A 22,186-nucleotide genomic window follows, 5' to 3' on the forward strand; every position below is an offset into this window, starting at 1 on the left:
TACATAACTATTTTACAATATCAATAAATTACATAGATATATGCCATTATTTTGTTAAAGAAATTTTTGTCACCTGTTCAATTATGTAAGGATGTATGGTATTGGGAAAAAATAGCTTTTGAACATAGTACACCCATAAGGGGTGCTTTCAACAATCAGTATTCAAGTTATAATTGCTATGCGTTTCCGCAAAAGAGGAGAACTATTATGTCTCCTAGTTAAGTTCAATCATAATATTATTTGGTGGTATACGATATGTATATGTATTTTAGAACTCCTTCTAACAACTTATGCATTTTGTTATTATTTCCAATCGGATGATTCATTAATCCAACTAGTAGAGAATTATAATGGATCAATTTTTTTTATTTCCATTGGAGATTAGGAATAGATGGCCTTTCTAGCCGAGACATACCTCCCGCTAAAGAACACTATTGACAATGGGGTCCGGGAGGCCCTCAAAAAAAGTGATATAGCAAGAAAGAAAGAAAGGATCAAAACATCACGGGCCGCACGCAAAAACAGGCCGCACGCAAAAGAAGAGAGAGGATAGCCAAAGTTGTATTGAGGCCGTAGCAGCAAGAAAACAACAAGAGAGCACGTCTTTCCAACGAAGCAACCTTCCGCAGGAGCTGCACTATAGTACATGTTTGATTATTATTTTATCTAAAAATATCTTTAGATAAGCACCTTTTGCTAAAATTTATAAATTTATCGATATTTTATAAACTAAATCACCTAAAGATATCAAATCGTAATTATCCAATAATTAATATAGGCCATGTAAAGAATTTAGAGACAACTTCGCAACTTGTTTGAAAAAAGAACCACCCCCCCTCCCCCAATTTTCATATACTTGTCTAGAAATTAAACAAGAAAATATACTACACTGTTAGAGTGTTGATCCATCATTGTGGTGTTTAGCTAATCTAACCTTATAAATTGGTTAGATTAGCTAAGCGAGGGTCTTTAAAAAATAATTTTTTTATTTTCAAGATAAGATCTGCATGTTAGATTATGTACATCTAACTTTTTCGGACTTCATTTTTTGAGATTACATTGTTATGTCATTTTTGTTGTTATTGCTTTTTGTAAACGCAAAAATGTTTATAACCCTAAATCAATTAAAAATCGCAAGTCGATCATTCCTATTAACTTATTATTTTATAACTTATAAATATTTTTTGTTTGATTATACTTTGTATGTTTTTATTCCTATTATCGTTAGTTATCTCTAAAATATTGTTCCTAAATATTATTTTTATAATTATCTCTCTATTATGTTTCAATCATTTATCCGTTTTATGTAAGTATTTTCAAAATTTATATCTTCTAAAAATAGATTTAAGAACATGTCAATCATTTAACTGAAAATAATATTTATCAACACCTTTAGTTTTACCAAACATACCAACTATAATTATTGAAGTTTTAACACTTCTATCAACTACTTTTAATCTACTAAACCAAACAAAGAAAATATAGAAAACGTTGGCTCTTAGATAATTTATTTTATAATATTAGATTAATTAAGATCATTTTAAGTGGAGTAATATATAGAGAATTTTAGCACAAATTTTGTATGCTTTCGATCCCAAGTAAATAGTTTTGTTTGGATAATAGATTTTGAGCATCAGATCATATGATAAAAAATTACTTTTATGTACTTTATGTTTCTTCTTTTCATTATAACTTCCTCTTAATTTGTGAATGGATTATTAGATCAGCTCAATGGTATATATTGTCGTCTTTACCAGAACTCTTTGTGTTGTTAAAGTGTTCCTCTTAAAATATTTTAAATTTTAATTTTGGAAATACTTTTTCGCATAACTCAAGCATATATTATATTGTTAAATTAATTACATAAAATATGTCTACCTCCTTTAATTATATAGATTAACTTTAATTGGAAAAGCCACGAGGTTTCACGATTATTTTAGGTTAATGTGTATAATTAAAGAACGTGACACGTTTGAAGTGATTAACTTATTTATGTAAACAAGCGAAGAAACTTTTTCAACATTAGAGCTGAAAGTGTCTATGAACACTTTATCATGTGTTCAAGCACACGATCGAAACATGTTGTAGTTCGAATATCTAAATAAAATTTACTGATATAAATTTACGAAGTTATTGGGATTGAGTCTTTTTAAAATGAACATGAGAAATAAAGTAAAGTAGAAGGGCGTAAATAATTTTTTTTTCAATTTCATAAAGGGTACAAAATTCATTATAAGATAAGTAAAAGTGATAGGAGAGAGTAATGAGTAAGAAGAATGTTGTCTTGCTACCAAAATTCTATCCATCTTCAACTTTTCCACATTCTTATTCTAATGTCGTCCTCTATTACGTAACATACATGCGTTTTTGTCAATGTTTTTTTTTTTTCAAATACTTGTAGATAATTGAAGTATGTTTAGGAAATTTTTATATAGTATATAATATATTTTATTTTCAAAATTATAAGTTTATATTTTAGGAAAGCTTATTTTTAAATATATTTTTTGAATGATTTGAAAATATAAAAAAATTATTTGCACAACAATATATCTGATTTGAACTCATAAATATAATATTGCAATAGTAGTTCGACTAGTGTCTAGTAGTTAGCATTTGTAAGTATAAGGTATTAATGTTAAGTAAAGAGAAATATTCCCTTATCCTATTATTCTTAAATCAAAATATTATTTGGAGGTTCTAATTGAACATATGATAAAATATTTTCTAACAGTTTCAACTCAAATTTTAGAAAAATACTGTCATATCTCCGCATTTATTAATTATATAAAATATATATTTTTTTAATCTTATAGATTAATATCAAATTAAAAATGACATGAGGTTTTACCGACCATCAAGGCTAATATATACAGCTATAGTAGGTGATATATCTTAAGTGACTAATTTATTTATATAAAATTTAAATCAAAAGTATTTAAAAATACTTTATCACACATTCAAGTGTTTAATCAGAATACTTCATATGATGAGTTTAAGTAGTTAAGTCTTTTTAGAATGAAGATAAGAGAAGAAGTGAAAATATATATTAAAATACCGAAAAGAACACAAATCAACTATGTTTATTTATGAACTTAAAAAAAAACCAACAAATTGATTTGAGTTTTATTTTTTTATTCCTTTCGTTCATTTTTATTTGTCAATATCAAGAAAAGACAATAATTTTTTTTTTTCCATTTTTACCTTTAATATTAAATATTTATTTTTTAAATTATTTTCTAATACCTCTAGAAGATAATTTGATAAAATACTTATATCATTAATTATTTTCTTAATAGATATTTAAAGTTAAACTATGACAAGTAAAAAGCAAACGGAGAGTTAAATGAAAACCACTCAACTAACTACATCACCCGTCTATTCTCCTCTTCCGGCCAATTGTCACCGGCGGTATTAAATTCCCGGCGTCGAACGGGAAATTAAGGTTGGCTTTTCTTCCTCTCAGCTTAAAAGCTGCACAATCGTAAGCTCTGGCAGCATCTACGTCGGTCTCGTAAGTTCCGAGCCAAACCCGTGAGCCTTTCCGGGTTGGATCTCTTATCTCCGCTGCATATTTTCCCCATGGTCGCCTCCGAACCCCTCTATACTGCTTCTTCTTTCCTTCATTGGCCGTCGAAGATCCATAACCCGACCCGGTAATATTTCGATCCGGGTTGGATCCGACAGAGCTGGTTGTTGGGCTTAGAATGAAGTTATCGGGTTTGTGATGAGAGGTGAAAAAGGGTAATGGGTCGTAGTGAATGAAGGAGGTGTTCGCTTATGAGTTGTAACATTAATTTCTCTTCTTCTTTGCTTGTCATACTTTTTCTATTTAATTTGTTTGGTTGAGTACAAAACTTGACTAAGAGAGCATAGATGAGTGTTGAAGATGGAAAAGGAAGTGTCTAGAGAGGCTAGTTTCCTATATATACACTCTTTCGATTTGGATTTACTTATTAAATTTTGGTTTGACATACTATTTAGAACTGATATACCACTTGTTATGAAAGTCACTCATATAAATTCTTATCATTATACAAATGACCCGCATATATCCCTATCGAGCTCACATATATCCTTCATCTAACAGAAATGAAAAAAATTAGTTTTAATTATTTTTTTACTTTTAATTTTAAAAAAATTCATGTAAGAATATATATATATATATATATGACTCTTCTAGCAAAGTTTGAGGTATATTTCAATCTTTTATATACATAAATGATTTTTTTATTTCTTTGATTATCATTATTTGAGTTTCTTATTCTTATTTTATTTTTTTCTTTCATTCTTTAGTGTAAAGAAAACATTTTAAAACTAATTTTTTTCCGGCTATATTGTAATTTAGTTTTGTATTTGTAAAAAAAAAAATTGGGATATCTATAATAAATTTTACAAGAAAATTAGTGAAACATAATTTGACCATCAAAATAATAAATTTAAACTAGTCTTTGAAACATGGATTATATTATTCTAAAATAATAAATTAAGATTAATTTTTTCACTTCCGTTAGAGAAAAAGAAAATATGTGAACCATTTGTATAACTATATGATATATATGAGTCACTTTCATAACAAAAGGTATATCAGTTCTAATAATAAAGTTAAGGCCTTGAAAGGTATATCAATCCTTTTTCCCTTAAGAAAATAACGATTGATATACTAAGCTTATCATTGATAAGATCTGAAAAATATTTACTCATTATATTTGTAAAGACATTAACTCAATGTCAATAAATTGAGAATATATAATAAGAAAAAAAATTATCCTTTTTTTAATTTGTTAAAAATGACTAAGTAAAAATAGAAATTAAATCCAAAGGAAGGGAGTATATACAAACATGACTAGATCACTATCATGAATTACATTAATTTGTCAGTGGCCGCTAAACTTGAATATTGCATTCATATCTTTCTGACTAGTCATAATTCCTTTTTGAAATTATAAGAAGTTCCTAACTGTTTAATTTATTCACCTTTCGATAATTCAAACTATTAGACTGATACAAGAAAAGTAATTCTCCATTCATATACCATAGTATGAAAAGAATCCAATTGTCATATAGTAATATTAATTTTCATCAACACTTATTTGGTTCAGTATTCTTTTTATTATTATTTCAAGAATAGTTAGATTTGTTTAGGCAAGTGCCCAATGATAAAGAGATGAACCGATTACAATTGGCCAGTTTCTTGATAACGTGTTTGAAATTTTGCATACCTAAATTATATCTTGAATATAATACGGATTACTTAGAATTCCATAACTTTGAAATGTAGCTTTAAAGCAATCATAGTAGTAGAAAATGTAAGTTGATGAGATCATATCAATGGCATCATATTACGAACGGAAAATGGTCATATTTGCCCTTGTACTCTTAGAAAATGGTCTCATCAAACTTTTTTGATATATTTGCCCTTACCATCCAACTATGGATTCATATTTGCCCTTTAGTCTCCAAGGGAAAATATGAACCCATAGTTGAATGGTAAGGGCAAATATATCAAAAAGTATGATGAGATCATTTTCTAAAAGTACAAGGGCAAATATGACCTTTTTCCGTATTACGAATGTACAAAGTTTGTGATTCTTGCACTGTTGTTGACTTGTTGGAGTATAGAAAGAAAGAAATATTTGGTAAAAATTTCTATGGATACAATTAATTTGAGAATGATATTAGCATCATATTTTGAAGTATGAGTGATGGTATATAAGTTTTGTCAACACATGTAAGTTGTATATTCAGGTTATCACTAGAAGTCATTATGGCTCAATCAACTGAAATTCTTGAGAATAACATTCTTTCTTAATTTCTTTTTGGAATCTATCCACGAGCACTTCATCTAGTCTCTTCTACTTAATGTGATCTCGAGAATCAATAGTAGAATCATATTTTTTAGGTTTCACATCCTGAATTTCATGGGAATTGAATCAGAATGGTGCGTATTATATAGGCTATGGAATTTTATTAATCCGATCACATTTAACTGTTGATAGTAAAGTTGTTTATTATTATATTATATGTATGAAGACTTCAGTTGGAGGTGTTTTAACTTCAAGCAGCCAGGCAAGTTTTTTGGATTGTACTAGATGTCGCCCCTTGAATCACCACTCCAACCCTCGGACTCCTAAGTTACCTTGGATGTTCAGAAATACCTAGTGTAAGGTTTGGCGTTTCTCTGACCGTGATTGTGACAGCGACCCAATGGCAGCCACAAGTTCCTTTATTTGCACGGCTTAACCATGGGACATTGCTTACCACGAACCCTCCGATCCTCACTTTTTTCATATCCATTTATGTCCCAGTTCAAGATTTCATTATGGTTTAGGATCAACAATATTGTGCCATCAGCCATATTTTTGCTTCCAAACACAAAATTAATTATTTATAAATCTTCACTAGATAACAACACGGGTAATAAATTTATACATATATACATACTTCTTGCTGAATCTTATATACTTCCCACTACATACAAAATGAATAAATCAATCCAACAGACTTTTTTTTTACCTTAAAATACTGAGCGTAGACACACCCACGATCTTATCCATATCCTATTAAACCCACCAAATCACCTCAGACATTTTAGAGTCAGGTGCCATATATTTATCCTTCATCTACCCAATACTGACTGACATTTCAAATTAAAATTACTATTAATTTTAATTTCCGATCATCAGAAGCTGGGAACCATATGTGGAGACAGTGGCGGCACCTCAAAAATGCCTTTTCCATCTCCACCCTCCCAAATAGCCGACCAATTCGAAGGTGTTAATGGTGACGCAGTAACAGCGTCTCTTTCCTCTTCTATTTTCACTTCCTTCTTCATTACTAATTCCTCTGTTTCTCTCACCCTTTTATTATTATTGCTCACCGGCTGTGGAATCTCAACATCATCATCATCATCATTTTGGAGTTGCTTAAAGTTAGCAACTTCAAGTGGGAAATTCAATATTGCTTTGCTGCCTCTAAGCTTAAACGCTGCTCTGTCATATGCCTTGGCCGCATCCACAGCAGTATCAAATGTTCCTAACCAAACCCGAGTCCCCTTTCTATTCGTGTCACGAATCTCCGCTGCAAACTTCCCCCACGGCCTCTGCCTAACTCCCCTGTAATGCTTCTTCTCGCTCTCAACTTCCACTTTCTCTACAACAACAGCCTTCGCGGGTATCGCAACGTTCAGAGATGGCTTGCGTTCTTTGAAGTTACTTTGCTTCGGAGAATTCGAACTGATAGCATGTGGTTTTGCCTCAATTTCGAAAAAACCATCAAACTCTGTTTTTGAGGTTTGAGTAGTTTCAAAAGAGAAACAGCAGTAATATTCCATGAAAGCAACATCATCATCAAGAAGATGTTCCCTAATGGAATCAAGTGAGCTACAAGTTCCTTGTGGTGATGAACCCATTTTTCTTCTTCTAATCAAACACTGTTGGAGAAAGTAATTAATGTCAACTATTTATGTTCAAATTCAAAGTTGAAGAGAAAATTGAGTGGAAAAGAGAGNACACATATAGTGAGCGCGTGGAGGGATATTATATCTCCTTTTATTTTATTTTTAATCTCTTTCTTCTTCATTTTTTCCATAGACGTACTCTTCCAACACCAACACCATCCCGCCATTGCCGCTGCCTCCCCCCACCATCATCTACCCTTCTCTTCTCTCTTTTCTTCAGCCACTTCTCCCTCTCCCTTACCATTGTCGATTTCATCTGGAGAACACCATTACATTTCTTCCTCCATTTTCTTAAAAATTTGGCAGTCATTATCTTATTCACCGGAAAAAATGGATACCTGCACTATCACTACTCTATTCCTCCCTCCCTCCCTTTGTTCTTCCTGAAAAATAAATATCTAAACTCAAATGTATCATATCTTTTTTAAATCAAATCTGAAAAAAATTAATAGTTGAATTAAGAGGAACAACGATGATGACGGTGAGTGGACGGCGATAGTTTGAATAAAGGAGTTGCACATTTTTTCACCCCTTGACCTTTATGAAGCTTTGAACCTGCTCAATTATTAGTTGATTATAAATCTCTCTATACTCCATTAATACATGATTGAAATTGTGAACGAGTAAAATCCTTTAGCTTAGCACAGATAAAGACGAAACACAATGAACGAATTGAAGGTTCATGGTTTCTAAATAGTTTTTCTTTTTTTTCCCTCAAATTTCCACATGTATGTCGTTAATTCGTTAATTTTCCACGTCACCGCGAGTGTATTACACACACATAACATTGTTAATTGATTGTCAAAAAAGTGTTCAAATGGTTCAAATTCAAACGAATAAAAGTGTTCAATAGGTATCCACCCTAGTTGAAGTGTTCAAATGAAATATGAAAATAACTTTGAGGGACTTTGTATGACTTAAGCCTATATTTAACCCCTCTGACCATTGATATGTGGCATTAAGAGGATGAGTTGGTGAGAGAGTGTAACCACATGCATGTAAAGGCAAGTGAATAACATATTTAAATTTAAAAAATATAAAATAATAATTTTTTTAAAAAGTCATCTTCTTCCCCTCACTTCACCTTCTTCGGTCATCCCCCACCACCATTTCCGCCCCACCCCAATCCCCCTTTTCAGCCAACTCCCACCACCATTTTAATTATTCAGTCCAAATAACTTTTAGACGAATTAATAACTCACTTATTTATTTAACTCAATTCATTCTGACTCGCTCAAGCGGAGTCCCACCACCTATTTGTCACCTATACTTGCATAATAAGGCAATCAACTTGCAAAAGGTTGTTTCCTTTTACCAACTAGGGAATTATCCAGGTTGCTGCCTTTTGTCCTATTATTAGTATTTCTTTTGCGGCTAATTTTACATAATTTTTTCTTGTAATTTTAAATTGAGGATGTTTATCACCTATTATATTATGCTAAAGAATCAGGTTCTTGTAAGTCATCAAACAATAAGTAAAATTGCGGAAATATACACAATAAAAAAAAAATTACCATGAAAAATACCTTACTTAAGGAAGTAAGAAATTAGACCTATTTTTGTAGGAATTGTATCAAATCTCAATTAAAACCTTAATAATTTTAGAATACAACTCTATAATCAAAGAAACTACTTGGTACTTTTCACTTACAATCAAATCAATTGAAACAATCCCTTTCAAGACTCTTTCCTGATCTAGAAAGTAGAAAGCAAAACTTTAACCCTCAAACACCTATTACAATCATATCATATCATATAGTTGTTATCTCCTGTATTCAGGTTAGTCAAAAATACAGAAACGGAAAAAAGATGAAATTGACAGAATGATTTTTAATCCGAGTCCACAGAAACTATTAAATTTCTTAAGATTGTTATCTCCTGTATTCAGGTTAGTCAAAAATACAGAAACAGAAAAAAGATGAAATTGANAATCAATTGAAACAATCCCTTTCAAGTCTCTTCCCTTATCTAGAAAGTAGAAAGCAAAATTTTAACCCTCAAACACCTATTACTATCATATCATATAATATAATATATATATATATATATATAAAGAACCCTACGCCCGCCTACGTGGCACCACCACAAATCAGAATTTCCTTTTAATTATTTATTTCCAAAACTAACCTTCCGCTTTCATGAAAAATTACGACTTTTATAAAGAGTTGCGACGCTTATGAAAGGTTGTGACTTTTATGAACGGTTGTGACCTTTCCGAAAGGTTGTAACTTTTTCAAAGAGTTGTGACCTTTCCGATAAGGCACAATATACATTTGTTCACACTACCCTTTGTTGTCTATAAATAGAGGGATTTCCTCTCAATTTAAAACACCGAAAATTCTAAACTTCTTCTTCTTCTGCACAATTAAATATTCGTGTACTTTGCTCCTATTGAGTGGCTCACTACACTATTATTTTTGTATCAATACACTGGTGAATAAAATTGTTCCTAAGAGGATCTATTCCTTTAAACCTCAGGTACTAGAGGGGAATACTTTTCTTAAGGGGACACTATGCATTCAGTGGGCTCGATTTTTTCCTTTCTGTTTTATTCTATTGTTACTGATTTTGGTATGTTTTTTTACAGTCATTAATTTATGCTTATGTTATCAATTGTTGTTTTTGAGTACATGTTTTATACTTTGTTGCTACGAAAAGAAGACAAGAATTAATAAACTTTTAACATGGGTTCAAGGATGTGCCGGACGACCTATAGAGGAATATGACTAGACTGGAGCCTCTTTTAATCCCAAAGACGTAGACAACTACATAATAAATTAATTGTTCATATTCAATATGAATTATGGATAGATTCTCAAGTTTACTGCAAGTTGTAAATATTTTTCTTGAAGTAATAGATGTGTTTTTCGACACTGCGATTGGAATAGAAGTGTAGTTTCAAATTGAATTTCATCACTCTAGTATGTTGATTTTTAAAAAACACCCAAACAAATTGAATAGTTTTGTGTAATATTTTTTCCTTTCAAGTATATATAATAAGTTGAATTGTTGTCAAACATGATACATTCTCCCTTTAATTTTTCATTTTAATAATTATTTATGATACATTTAAATGAGAAACTTTAAAATGATAAATGTAAAACAAGGTATGACTGAATTTTCTACACGATAGAATTAGAATATTTGTTCATTTTTTTCAGCCTTTTAAAATTTATTTATCCCTTCACCAACGATTATTTATTTATTAGAAAATTTATTATCTCCGGTTGATGTTTATTTGATTCCCCAAAAATATCAAATAGTAACACTTCTTGAAAGCAAAAGGATAAATTATAAAATCAAATTAAAGATGATTGATTGAAGGATAAATGATAAGATGTTATAATTATCATCCTCCTTTACATTATTAATGTTTATTACTACTTAATTTTATATGTAAGATAATATAGTGTTTTTCTTTTAACGAAAGATAGATTTTAAGTATTATTTTATAAATTCCGTGTTATGAAATTCCTGCGCGAGGTATGGGTGATTTTACTAGTACTTGTATAAAAAGGACATAGGTTTATAAGATACTCACAAATAAAAGAATCACACATAATCAAATCAAGAACTAAAGCAACGACTTCCTTAAGAACATGTTCTTTTACTAATCAACTGAATATCACAATGAATGTTATTATCAAAAATAAATTTTGTATCTGTGCAAATAGCATCCAACATAATAACATCAATGTGGTGTATTGTACAGGAATAGTGATAGCCAATTTTTTATTGTCTTCTTGCTCCAAAACTCATCGAAACTTGGTTAAGAAATTCTATCCTGTTTGGACTTGGTTCCCTTATTTGTTTCAACGTTCACTCATTTTCTCCTAAAACTTTTTTCCTTTTTGCTAATATGACAATATTTTTATGTCGAATTCTTGTTTTTTAATCCACACATTGCATATATGCAATTGTTCATGCACTTGGAATTTGCTTTGTCGCGTCTAATCTATATGGGCTCTATTCATTTGCGAAGGACCTAGTTCTTTCATTACGTGCATAAAACTTGTGTAAATCAGTTAAGACTTGGTTCTTCTGTAGTGGATTGTCAATCATAAACACAACTAGCTAGGCCTATCAAGAACTTGATCAATAGAAACTAATGATATTGACAGTTACATATTTATTTCCATATCATAAAATATGAGTCGAGCAAAATTTAGATTGGTTGCGTATTTATATTAAATAACGCTTAATGAATGAAATTTGTAAAGATTGAAGATCCAAAAAACATATCATTCTAATCCTAATTCACCTCAGACTAACTAGTTTATAGTCAGGTGCATATTCATCAAATACTTATATATAATCCCAAATTATATCATTACAAGCTGAGAAAAGCTCATATGTGGAGACAATGGTGGCACCTCAAAAATACCTTTTCCATCCCAAATCGTCGACCAATTTGACGGTGTTAATGGAGCTGCCGCTGTTGGGACTATTCTTTCATCTTCTTCTATTTTCCTTTCCTTGTTGATTACTATTTGCTCTGTTTCTCTCACCCTTTTACTCCCTGCTGTTTTAATCTCAACATCATCATGATTTTGTTGCTTAAAGTTAGCAACTTCAAGTGGGAAATTCAATATTGCTTTGCTGCCTCTAAACTTAAACGCTGCCCTGTCATATGCCTTGGCCGCATCCACAGCAGTATCAAATGTTCCTAACCAAACCCGAGTCCCCTTTCGATTCGGGTCACGAATCTCCGCTGCAAACTTCCCCCATGGCCTCTGCCTAACTCCCCTGTAATGCTTCTTCTCACTCTCAACTTCCACTTTCTCTACAACAACAGCCTTCGCAGGTATTGCAACGTTCAGAGATGGCTTGCGTTCTTTGAAGTTACTCTGCTTCGGAGAATTTGAGCTGATAACATGTGGTTTTGCCTCAATTTCGAAAAAACCATCAAACTCTGCTTTTGAGGTTTGAGTAGTTTCAAAAGAGAAACAGCAGTAATATTCCATGAAAGCAACATCATCATCAAGAAGATGTTCCCTAATGGAATCAAGTGAGCTACAAGTTCCTTGTGGTGATGAACTCATTTTTCTTCTTCTAATCAAACACTGTTGGAAAAAGTAATTAATGTCAACTATTTATGTTCAAATTCAAAGTTGAAGAGAAAATTGAGTGGAAAAGAGAGTGTGTGGAGCATGAGTCATAAAGAGAAGAAATGAAGAGATGAGGTTTCATACGAGCCTTCTCAGGTGGAGAAACGAAGCATCCTGCGCTTTAATACAAAATCCTAGTCCCTCTCATAGTTTATTGCTTCACAAAAATAATAAAATAAGGGGTCGTTATCGGGAGTATAAAATAGTTATTAGTAATTTTGATAATAGATATGTTGATAATATTTTTATTTATTTTTGGATTACTTTATAATTTTAATTTTCAACAATTAAGACCACAAGATGGATGACATTTGGGTAAATTTTAAAACGATAAAATACTTGTCAAAATTATTTTTTGAGAGTCAAACAATATGAACTTTGATCAACATTTTAAGAGATATATTTCTATATCATATTGATATGAAAAAATTGAAATTTATTTATACTTTTTGTACAATTTTTGAATATCTAAATTTTAATTTTAAAATAACAAATTAGTCTACTCTAATTAAACTTTAAAAATTAGTTAAATTGATTTTCAAGGAGCGAAACAAGATAATTATTTTAGAACGGAGGAAGTATTGAAATATATTTAAAGATTACTGCTTGAAACAAAGTGCTGAAATGTGCTATTTTGGTCTTTTTGTTTGCTTACTTGTAATTAATTTTAAGTAACGTTTTTTTATTATTATTATATTAGTTAATGCATAGATCTAAAACATTTTAAAAAACATTCATACATAACTATTTAAATAAGGATTTAATTTATCGCTAATATAATAATTATCTTATTAATTTATTAGAGTAAAATACATAAAAACCCTCCTGAACTTGTCCGCATAACTTACTTTAGCACTATAACTTTACAGGTAATTCTTTATCCCCTTAACTCATTTCAAGTGAATTTAATATCTCCTTAATTGATGATATGACAAGGAAAGTGTGATCACTCTCCCAAACTCGCGTGAAAAGGAGAAAAAGTAATTAAAAAACAGATCAAATTCCAATTTCATTATTTTTCCATTTCTCTCTCTCTCTCCACCTTTCATCTTGTTCACAAAGCCACTCGTATGCCACCATGAAATCAACCATTTCTCCATTTCTCCATTTCTCTTCCTCTATCCCCACTTGACCTCTTCGATTCCACCAGAATAAAAAATGATTTTTTTTTCTTGGAAAGGACTGAAAGCTGGTCGGAGGTATCTATTGCGTGGTTAAAGAGAGCGAAAGTACTATGCCTTAACACTCTGAGGCGGGTGTTAGTTCATGAGGAAATAAAATTGTTCATACCAATGATGTTTGTGGTGGGTATTGTGGAGTTGATGATGGGATTGTGATGGATATTGTGGAGTCAATTCAAAAAATAGACAAGTAATTAAGGACAGAGGAGTATTATTTTTTTAAAATGAAAATAATTCATTTGTAAGAATATATTATAAATTATTTTTGCACATAATTTTAAGTAATTAAAATGACGCATATAAGAACAGGAAAGCCGCAATTAAACATAAAACATAACACGTGAATTGAATTATTTTTGCACATAATTTTAAGTAATTAAAATGACGCATATAAGAACAGGAAAGCCTCAATTAAACATAAAACATAACACGTGAATTGACCAAAGGCAAAAAGGGACCCATCACTTGACTTTATGGCTCCTTTCGAAACCTACTTTTCAACGGCATTAACGCTTACAAAATATAGTGTATGAGATAATACAAATAATAATATAGGTAACGTACCATCATCTTTGCCCTCATAAAATTAGTATAATTCATCTTATATATAAAAATTTAAGTTATTTAATAACCCACTTATTTATTGATAAATTAAACGAAATACTTATCAAATTATATTTTTTTATCCAAAATAACTCAATTATCATTAATAACTCAAAAATGATCATTTGGCTTTATTTATGGCCAACAAAGTACACTTTTTGGTTGCCTTCTTTTCTTCTCCTCCTCCTCCTTCTTCGTTCCATCCTGAGTAAGTATCTCAAAAGTTCATTCAACTATGAAGAATTGTCTAACATAGTCATTAAACTTTAATTGATTTCAATAAAATCACTCAAATTAAAATTTTTCTTTTATAAAATCACTCATTCAAATTTATCATAAAAAATATGACATAACAATTTTTTTTTTTTTAATAAGATAGACATGAACTGTACTAATAAAATAAAATTTAAAAAGACCCATATTTTATGTAGGACCCACCCATCCAACCCACCACAAATCAACATAATTTTATCTAAAACCCGTATTCCCCACTCTACGCTTCTTCTTTAATTTTCTTTAAATTTATGTTTCAACATATCAATCTCATATCTTAACCGAAGTGGCTTATTTTTCAGCTAAGTCAAGTTGGATGAATCAAATAAACACTACTTAATCAACATAAAAGAAAAATAGTTAAATAATAATATGATCGTAATATATGTTGGGTCTAGGCACCGTAATTTTTTTCCATTTGTTAAAAAGTTCCTAGGAAAATAGGAAAAATTTAATTAACAATGGTCATACATAATTGAATTTAAAGTTATGATACTAAAGAATTAGAAACAGTGCATGTTAGCTTCATCGAAGATCTGGAGAGTGGAGAAAACAAAATTTTCTTGGAAAAAGAAATTAAAAGAAAGAAATAGAGAATTTTATTGGGTCTTTAAATTTTATTTTATATAGAGTTCATGTCTACATGGCATAAGAAAATAATTTAATTTTTTACTCATATTTTATAATGATAAATTTGATTGAGTGATCTTATAAGAGGAAAACCTTTACGTTGAGTGATTTTATTGAAACAAGTTAAAGTTGAATGACTTTGTTACACAATTTCTCATAGTTGAGTGACCTTTTGAGATATTTACTCATTCCATTCTCCTCCTTCCTTGAGCTCATATTTAAAATTTTGAACATTTTAGAGGAGGTTTTGAGTTGGTCTGGACTAAGAGACTCAATGTTCAACAATTAAAGCTTCTTCAAAGTTTGATTTTAAAATTTGACAATTTGACGTGTCACAAACATGAATCGTTTCAAGTGAATAATATATCAAAAGGCTCAAAAACATCGAGAGGTGTTCCTATCTAAATTTTGAGATGTTTAAAGGAGATTTGAGTTGGCTCGAATTGAAAAAAAGTAGCCCACAAATTTATAAATACTGTATCAACAACATATATGGATGTATATACATTTCTGACATATAAATATACATCATATATATATGATTGGCACCCTAACTGGTACCTATACAGCTACTCCTTGTCAGTTGCTATATTTTTTCACCTTGAGGCTGAGAGGTTAACTCCTTCCACTCTCAACCGCCTTTGCTTATCTTACTAGTAGCTCTATCTATTGGTACCAGCCAGGGAACTCCCTCTTTGCGAGCTACTTACTTTATCTGAACCCTCTACCGACAGATGCGCGAATTGCACTGGTCATTGTGCGGAATGCCCTCTAAGCCATCATATATATATGATTATATAATATCGATACATTGCATATATATATATATGACCATTTTTGTTGATTTCTTTAGTTGTATATACAATATGTAAGAAACTTTTGTATATTAGCTCAGTTCAATCTATTTCAGTCCATCAAAATTTGGATTGATATCTAATCTAAATTAATAAAAAATGACAAAATATTTTATTTTATTTGATATGTTACATATAATCATAATATAAAAACAATAATTTAATAAGAAAAAAATAATATTAAACTTAGTAAGAGTCACACATGCTGAATTATGACTCATATTTTAATTTATTTCACTCAAATAATTTTTAAACAGATCAATAACACATTTATTTATTAATTCAACTCATTCCGATCCTAGCAAGTTCAGTCAACCCACCCATTTTCTACCTTTACTTGCATTCAACGTCAACTCCAATAAGGCAATCAACCATATTCATTCAACTTGCAAAAGGTTGTTTCCTTTTATCAACTATAGGGAATTATCCAGGTTGTTGCCATTTTGTCCTTTACCTGTAATTAGTAGTATACATAATCAGACAAATTCAATTAAATTAGACAACATTTGTTATTATAGAATTAGGGAAAAGGACCTGATATTGAGTATCGAGTGGACAAGGGTTCACATGTGTCATCAACATAGGATAGGTGTGTCGTTGATTCAGGCGACTTTTCAAGAAGTTCTACAGAGGGCTTAGTAATTAGATTTATTAGTTAATTAAGTTTATCTTTTATCTTGACAAGGTATAGGATGACTTTGACAACATAGGTAAAATATTGTATCATCATGAAACTCACGTGATGGTTGTCGGTTAGAAATTTTTTTCAAGAAAAGTAAAGTTGTATTATTTTCAGTATGTTGTTGATGCATATTTTCAGTCATAAAGTTTTGTTGTTAATGTACACATACATGCATTACTATTAAGTTGAATTTATTTCAGTCTATCTTCACAATTATTCATTCAACTCAATATGTTCAGTTTTAGCCTATTGTTGCATTCAATTATTTTATATACCGTACATTTTATTAATTGATGTCATTTGGCGAAGCATTATATTATGATGCAGATTTAGGTATTCACGACATCAGAAGCATCACTAGGATTACTTTCATCCAATTTTGGTGAGACCTCTTTACTTTCGTATGGCTCCAGTTTATCTAGCAGATTTGTTGTTCATATATATTATTAATGGAGTATTTAGGTCTGGGATCTTCTCCCAATAATTTATCTTCAATATGTTAGAGGCTTCATAGACTAGTCAATTGAATTATAATTTTCACCATTATTTTAGAAACATATTCATATTATAAAGATCTTAATTTTTAACTATCAATTTATTACATGCTCATCTTTTGAAAAACTTTCACATAATTATAGCTCTCAATATAATAGTAAGTCAGACCAAGAATTTACTTGGATCAATAATGATTCTGAGTGCAGACAATGTGCAGGATATATGCTCCGAGCGTGATATCTTATCTCTCTTATATGTTTCGTCAAAGGCTCAGCACGCCGATCTCCTTACAATCCCATGCGTTGTTTTTGTAAAGATATGACACATGTGCCTAACTCAACTCCAAGAGTTAGCTCATGAGTACAAGTCTATATAAGGAGACCAAATTTTCATCTCTCTATCGATGTGAAACTTCTTAACACTCCCCCACACGGCCCAAACCTCAACTTGAGCGTGAACACTTCTAAATGGAGGCCCAACATCGGTGAACAGAGGCTCAACATCGGTGAACAACAAATTGATATGTGTTTGGCTCTGATACCATGTAATGATATGACACATGGGTCTAACTCAACATCAAAAGCTAGCTTATGAGAGAAGGTTTGTCCAAGTCTATATAAAGAGATCAAATTCTCATCCCTCAGTCGATGTGGGACTTCTTAACAGTTTTTACTATTACTATGCCTTAAGACCATCTCCAACCTAACACCAAATTTTACACCAAATTTAGAATTTAGGGGTCGTTTGGTAGAGTGTATTAGGAAAAATAACGCATGCATTAGGTGTGTGTATTAGTAATACCTTGTTTGGTACACTTTTTTATGTCATGTATAACTAAGCATTAGTTATACACTATATTGTGTATTAAGTTGTGTATTACTAATACCAAGAAATTCTAGGTATTAGTAATACATAGCATTTTAACACTTGCATTATATTATATAATTACAAAAGTACCCTCAAAGCCTTTTAAAAAAACATTTTCCATAGTACTTGTTTCAGAAACCTTTCATCTCTATGTACTTTGTCAATGGGAATTCAAGAGTAGGTTTCTTCTTCCTTTTGCTCAATCGAACATTGTTTGCTCATCTTTACAAGGTTAGTACTCTTATCTTTCATTAAAATCTATATTTTTCAACATCTCTTTCACAATTTAAGATGAAATTTAGGTTTAGCTTGTTTTTTTAATATGCTTTGAGCTCATCTATTCCACTCTTTATATGGTCGAAAATTAGGAATTTATGCACATAGATACTTATTTAAAAGCATTATATGTATTCATTCTTATTTTTATGGCAAATATAGGTGTTATTATGGATCTTCAACCATTATCAGGTATTGAATATATTATTCTTGTGGAGATATTGTTTCAGCAAGTTCTTGCTCCTCTTATTTGTCTTTTCATGGCTAGTCATGGTCATTCTCTAAGAAGACGATGTCGAAACAGACGTGAGGTTAGGTATCGTATAAGTGTTCGAGTTCTGAAAATCATTTATCACTTACACTATATCATAAATGATAATGGTAGTGTATGTATCGATAAGTTAAGAATGGATAGAAATGCCTTTCACACTTTAGTTCTCTTAACTAAGGATATTGGAGGTTTGACCGATAGTAAAAGTATGTCAAGCAGTGAAAAATTAGCAGTGTTTTTAAATATCTTGTCTCACCATGAGAAAAATAGATCAATCAAGGTTGATTATATTAGATCGGGATAGAGCGTAAGTCAGGCTTTCAGTGAATGCTTGAGTGCTTTTCTCAAACTAACTCAATTGCTACTTGTTAATCCTAAACCAGTACTTGAGGATGGGATTGAAGATCGATGGAAATGGTTTGAGGTAGGGGAAATTGTCGTTTATCATCTTTTAACTTATATACAAAATATGCAGTTTTAGGAGTTTTAGAAAAATATTATATATTTGAGATAACACTATAATTTATCTTAAATGGTTGTTTAGGTGCACTAGATGGTACTTACATTCCCATTAGAGTTCCAATCCAACACAAACCAAGATATAGAACAAGAAAAGGAGAGATAGCAACTAATGTTTTGGGAGTTTGTGATAGAAATCTCAATTTTACTTATGTGTTACCTGGATGGGAAGGTTCAGCTGCCGATGGTTGTGTATTACGAGATGTTATAGTACGAAGGAATGGTTTGAAAATTCATGAGAGTAGGCCTTATATATGCTTTCAAGTTATATCATAGAAAGAATGGTACTAGTAACTAAATTATATGTTTATATTATAGGTAACTATTATTTGTGTGACGGAGGATATACGAATGGAAAAGGATTTATTTCACCTTATCGAGGTTATAGATATTGGTTAAAGGATTGGCGAGGTGATAATCCATCACCTCGATGTAAAGAAGAGCTTTTCAACATGAGACATGGTAGAGCTCGTAATGTAATTGAAAGGGCATTTGGTTTGTTGAAAGGATGTTGGGGAATTCTTAGAAGTTCTTCATGGTACTCGGTTAAGGTTCATAACAAAATCATTAGTGCTTGCTGCTTGATTCATAATTTCATTCATAGAGAGATGGAAGTGGATCCCTTAGACATTGATATAGAAGAACAAATGGAGTATCAACACGAGAATATTGATGTTGTTGAATCGTCGGAGGAGTGGACCACTTGGAGGGATGAGCTGGCGTAATCAATGTGGAATGCAAGATTTAACAATTGACATATTGCTACTTGTTAGCTATAGAACCTTTTTGGACTTCATTTGCTCTTTAGAACTGGCCTAGTATAAATTGTTTAACCGCTAGAAACTTCTGTTTTTTTGTGACCTTAATTGCACACCCTTATGTACTCTTCACATTTCTTTTGTTGTATGATTTAGTTTATAGTGAATCTTATGATATTTGGTTCTTCCTGATTTTTTTGATAATCTATCGCACAAGTTCTTACCGGCGAAATGAATAGTCAAACATCATCAAATAAGAAATCAAAAAAATCAAGCAACATAACACCTTCAACACGAAGGACATGGATTCCAAAAGAAGAACAAACTCTGTCAGACGGGCTTAAAGAGTTGTGTGCTAATGGTTGGAGAGGTGATAATGGAACCTTTAGACCAGGACACTTGATGGAGTTAGAACGTTATATACACAAATATCATCCTACAAGTGGATTGAAAGGTGAACCACACATCAAAAATAAAATGAGACATTGGAAAAGATGCTATGGAAGTATAGCTTTGTTGAAGACTCGAAATGGTTTGGGATTTCAATATAGTGATGGAACTATAATAGTTGACGATCCAAAACATTGGATTGACTTTATAAAGGTAATTAATATATTTTTGGTATTTCATATGGTACTTTCCTTATAAGTTCCTTTAATTATTCATAGTTGATGTGCCTTTAAACTAGTGATCAAGTAAATTGTTATCATCACATATACAATAGCATCTAGCCTCTCTTTAGATCCTTTTACAGTTAATTAATATCATATTGTTCTATTTTATTTTTTAATTTTCTAGATTGATCCACAAGCCAAGAAAATGAATAATAAGAAATGGCCACTATTTGAGGATTGGGAAGAAATCTTTGGTAAGGATAGAGCAACAGAGGAGTTCACTGAAGGGCCGCTAGATGCTACTGAAGAAATTCAAAAGAGTCAAGCTCCACAACATTCTAATGACATGAGTTTGGGATTTCCTATTGATGTTGATCTTGATGATAATGAAGAAGAAGAAGAAGAAAAAGAAGAAGAAGAAGAAGAAAATGCTTACCATAGCTCTAAAGTTGGTACTGAAGAAGCTGAAAATGCCACTGGACAAAGTGGATTTGCTACAGCTGAAGATTTCACCAAACCTAGTTCATTTACTGGAGCTGAAAATGTCACTGGACCTAGCGTATTTAATGAAGGAGAAAATGTTGCTGGTTCTGAAAATGAACATACTGGATCCCGAAAAAGTCAGAAACAAGGTGAGTATTCTAAAAGATCATCTTCTAATGTTAACGAGAAAGAGAAAAGCAAGAAAAGGAAAAAATAGTAGAGAATAATAGTGAGACATTTCTTAAAGGTATGATGGAAGTTATGAAAAACTTTACTGAAAGTCAAAACAAAAGAATTGGTTCCTTGATTGAAAAGATGGGGGATCGTGATCGATCTGATGTTCGTGGTCAAGTTTATTCTATCCTTGAATCCCTTGTATTTGAGTTATACACCACAGAGCAACGTATAAAAGCTGCAATGATTCTCTGTAAAGACGACAAAAAGATGGAAGTATTTTTACGTATGGGTGAGCATGATCATCCGACAATGATATGGATGGCTGTCCATGATAAACTTTGAAGTACGGTAAACTTGTGATATAAGTGGCTACACTAGTTTAGTAATTTTTGCTTGAAATCACTTCGAAGTGTGACAACAGTGGCATATTTTGACATCTCCGATTATTAATGTGCGCATGAGCATGTTAAATCTTTTTGTGTAACTAAGTTTTATCAAAATATCTCAACTCTTGTGTCAATGCTAAGTGTAGATGTAATTATATAGTTGTCGTTACAGCTCTTCAAATTCTCCTGTAGCCATTTAATTTTGAGATTCTGAAATGCAATTATATAGCTGCTATGACAATTCTTTAATCTGTCTTGTATTTCTTTGTCTGGTCTCTGTTTTTCTTTGTTAATTTCTCTATGAGTTGATGGTTCATAGCTGTTGTGATGCTCACGTGTAATTAGTGAATTTGTAAGAGAAAAAATAGAATCAGGAGGCTGAATAGAAGAAAAAAGGTGTATGTATGAGATCTAGAGAACAACTAGTTTTTGTTATATGATAAATTGTTTGTGTCAAAATGAAACTGGTTCAAATAGCCGATGATGGATATAGAGGATTCATATAGCCTATCACACTAATTTGGTATTGAGATCCAGCTGATCATTGATTGGT

At 31.2% G+C, this 22,186-nt stretch overlaps 4 protein-coding genes across 4 annotated transcripts; 1 reads left to right on the forward strand and 3 right to left on the reverse strand.

The window, feature by feature from the left end:
- Window positions 1-3,367: 3,367 nt before the first annotated feature.
- Window positions 3,368-6,294, reverse strand: LOC125859206 (ethylene-responsive transcription factor ERF106-like). Its single transcript, XM_049538909.1, has 2 exons — window positions 6,137-6,294; window positions 3,368-3,698 (listed from the first exon to the last, which is right to left on the reverse strand). The coding sequence occupies exons 1-2, from the start codon at window positions 6,292-6,294 to the stop codon at window positions 3,368-3,370; spliced, it is 489 nt and encodes a 162-aa protein (XP_049394866.1).
- Window positions 6,295-6,668: 374 nt separating this feature from the next.
- Window positions 6,669-7,423, reverse strand: LOC125860207 (ethylene-responsive transcription factor 5-like). Its single transcript, XM_049540119.1, has one exon. It carries the CDS (start codon window positions 7,406-7,408, stop codon window positions 6,680-6,682), a length of 729 nt encoding a protein of 242 aa, XP_049396076.1. The 5' UTR covers window positions 7,409-7,423; the 3' UTR covers window positions 6,669-6,679.
- Window positions 7,424-11,621: 4,198 nt separating this feature from the next.
- On the reverse strand, window positions 11,622-12,569 carry LOC125860208 (ethylene-responsive transcription factor 5-like). The gene has a single exon (XM_049540120.1). The coding sequence runs from the start codon at window positions 12,496-12,498 to the stop codon at window positions 11,779-11,781; it is 720 nt and encodes a 239-aa protein (XP_049396077.1). The 5' UTR covers window positions 12,499-12,569; the 3' UTR covers window positions 11,622-11,778.
- Window positions 12,570-18,832: 6,263 nt separating this feature from the next.
- On the forward strand, window positions 18,833-19,940 carry LOC125859207 (protein ALP1-like). Its single transcript, XM_049538910.1, has 3 exons — window positions 18,833-18,902; window positions 19,241-19,438; window positions 19,534-19,940. The coding sequence occupies exons 1-3, from the start codon at window positions 18,833-18,835 to the stop codon at window positions 19,938-19,940; spliced, it is 675 nt and encodes a 224-aa protein (XP_049394867.1).
- The last annotated feature ends 2,246 nt before the right edge of the window (window positions 19,941-22,186 follow it).

The sequence above is a fragment of the Solanum stenotomum genome, chromosome 3 (assembly GCF_019186545.1).
Source record: "Solanum stenotomum isolate F172 chromosome 3, ASM1918654v1, whole genome shotgun sequence".
Lineage (NCBI taxonomy): Eukaryota > Viridiplantae > Streptophyta > Magnoliopsida > Solanales > Solanaceae > Solanum > Solanum stenotomum.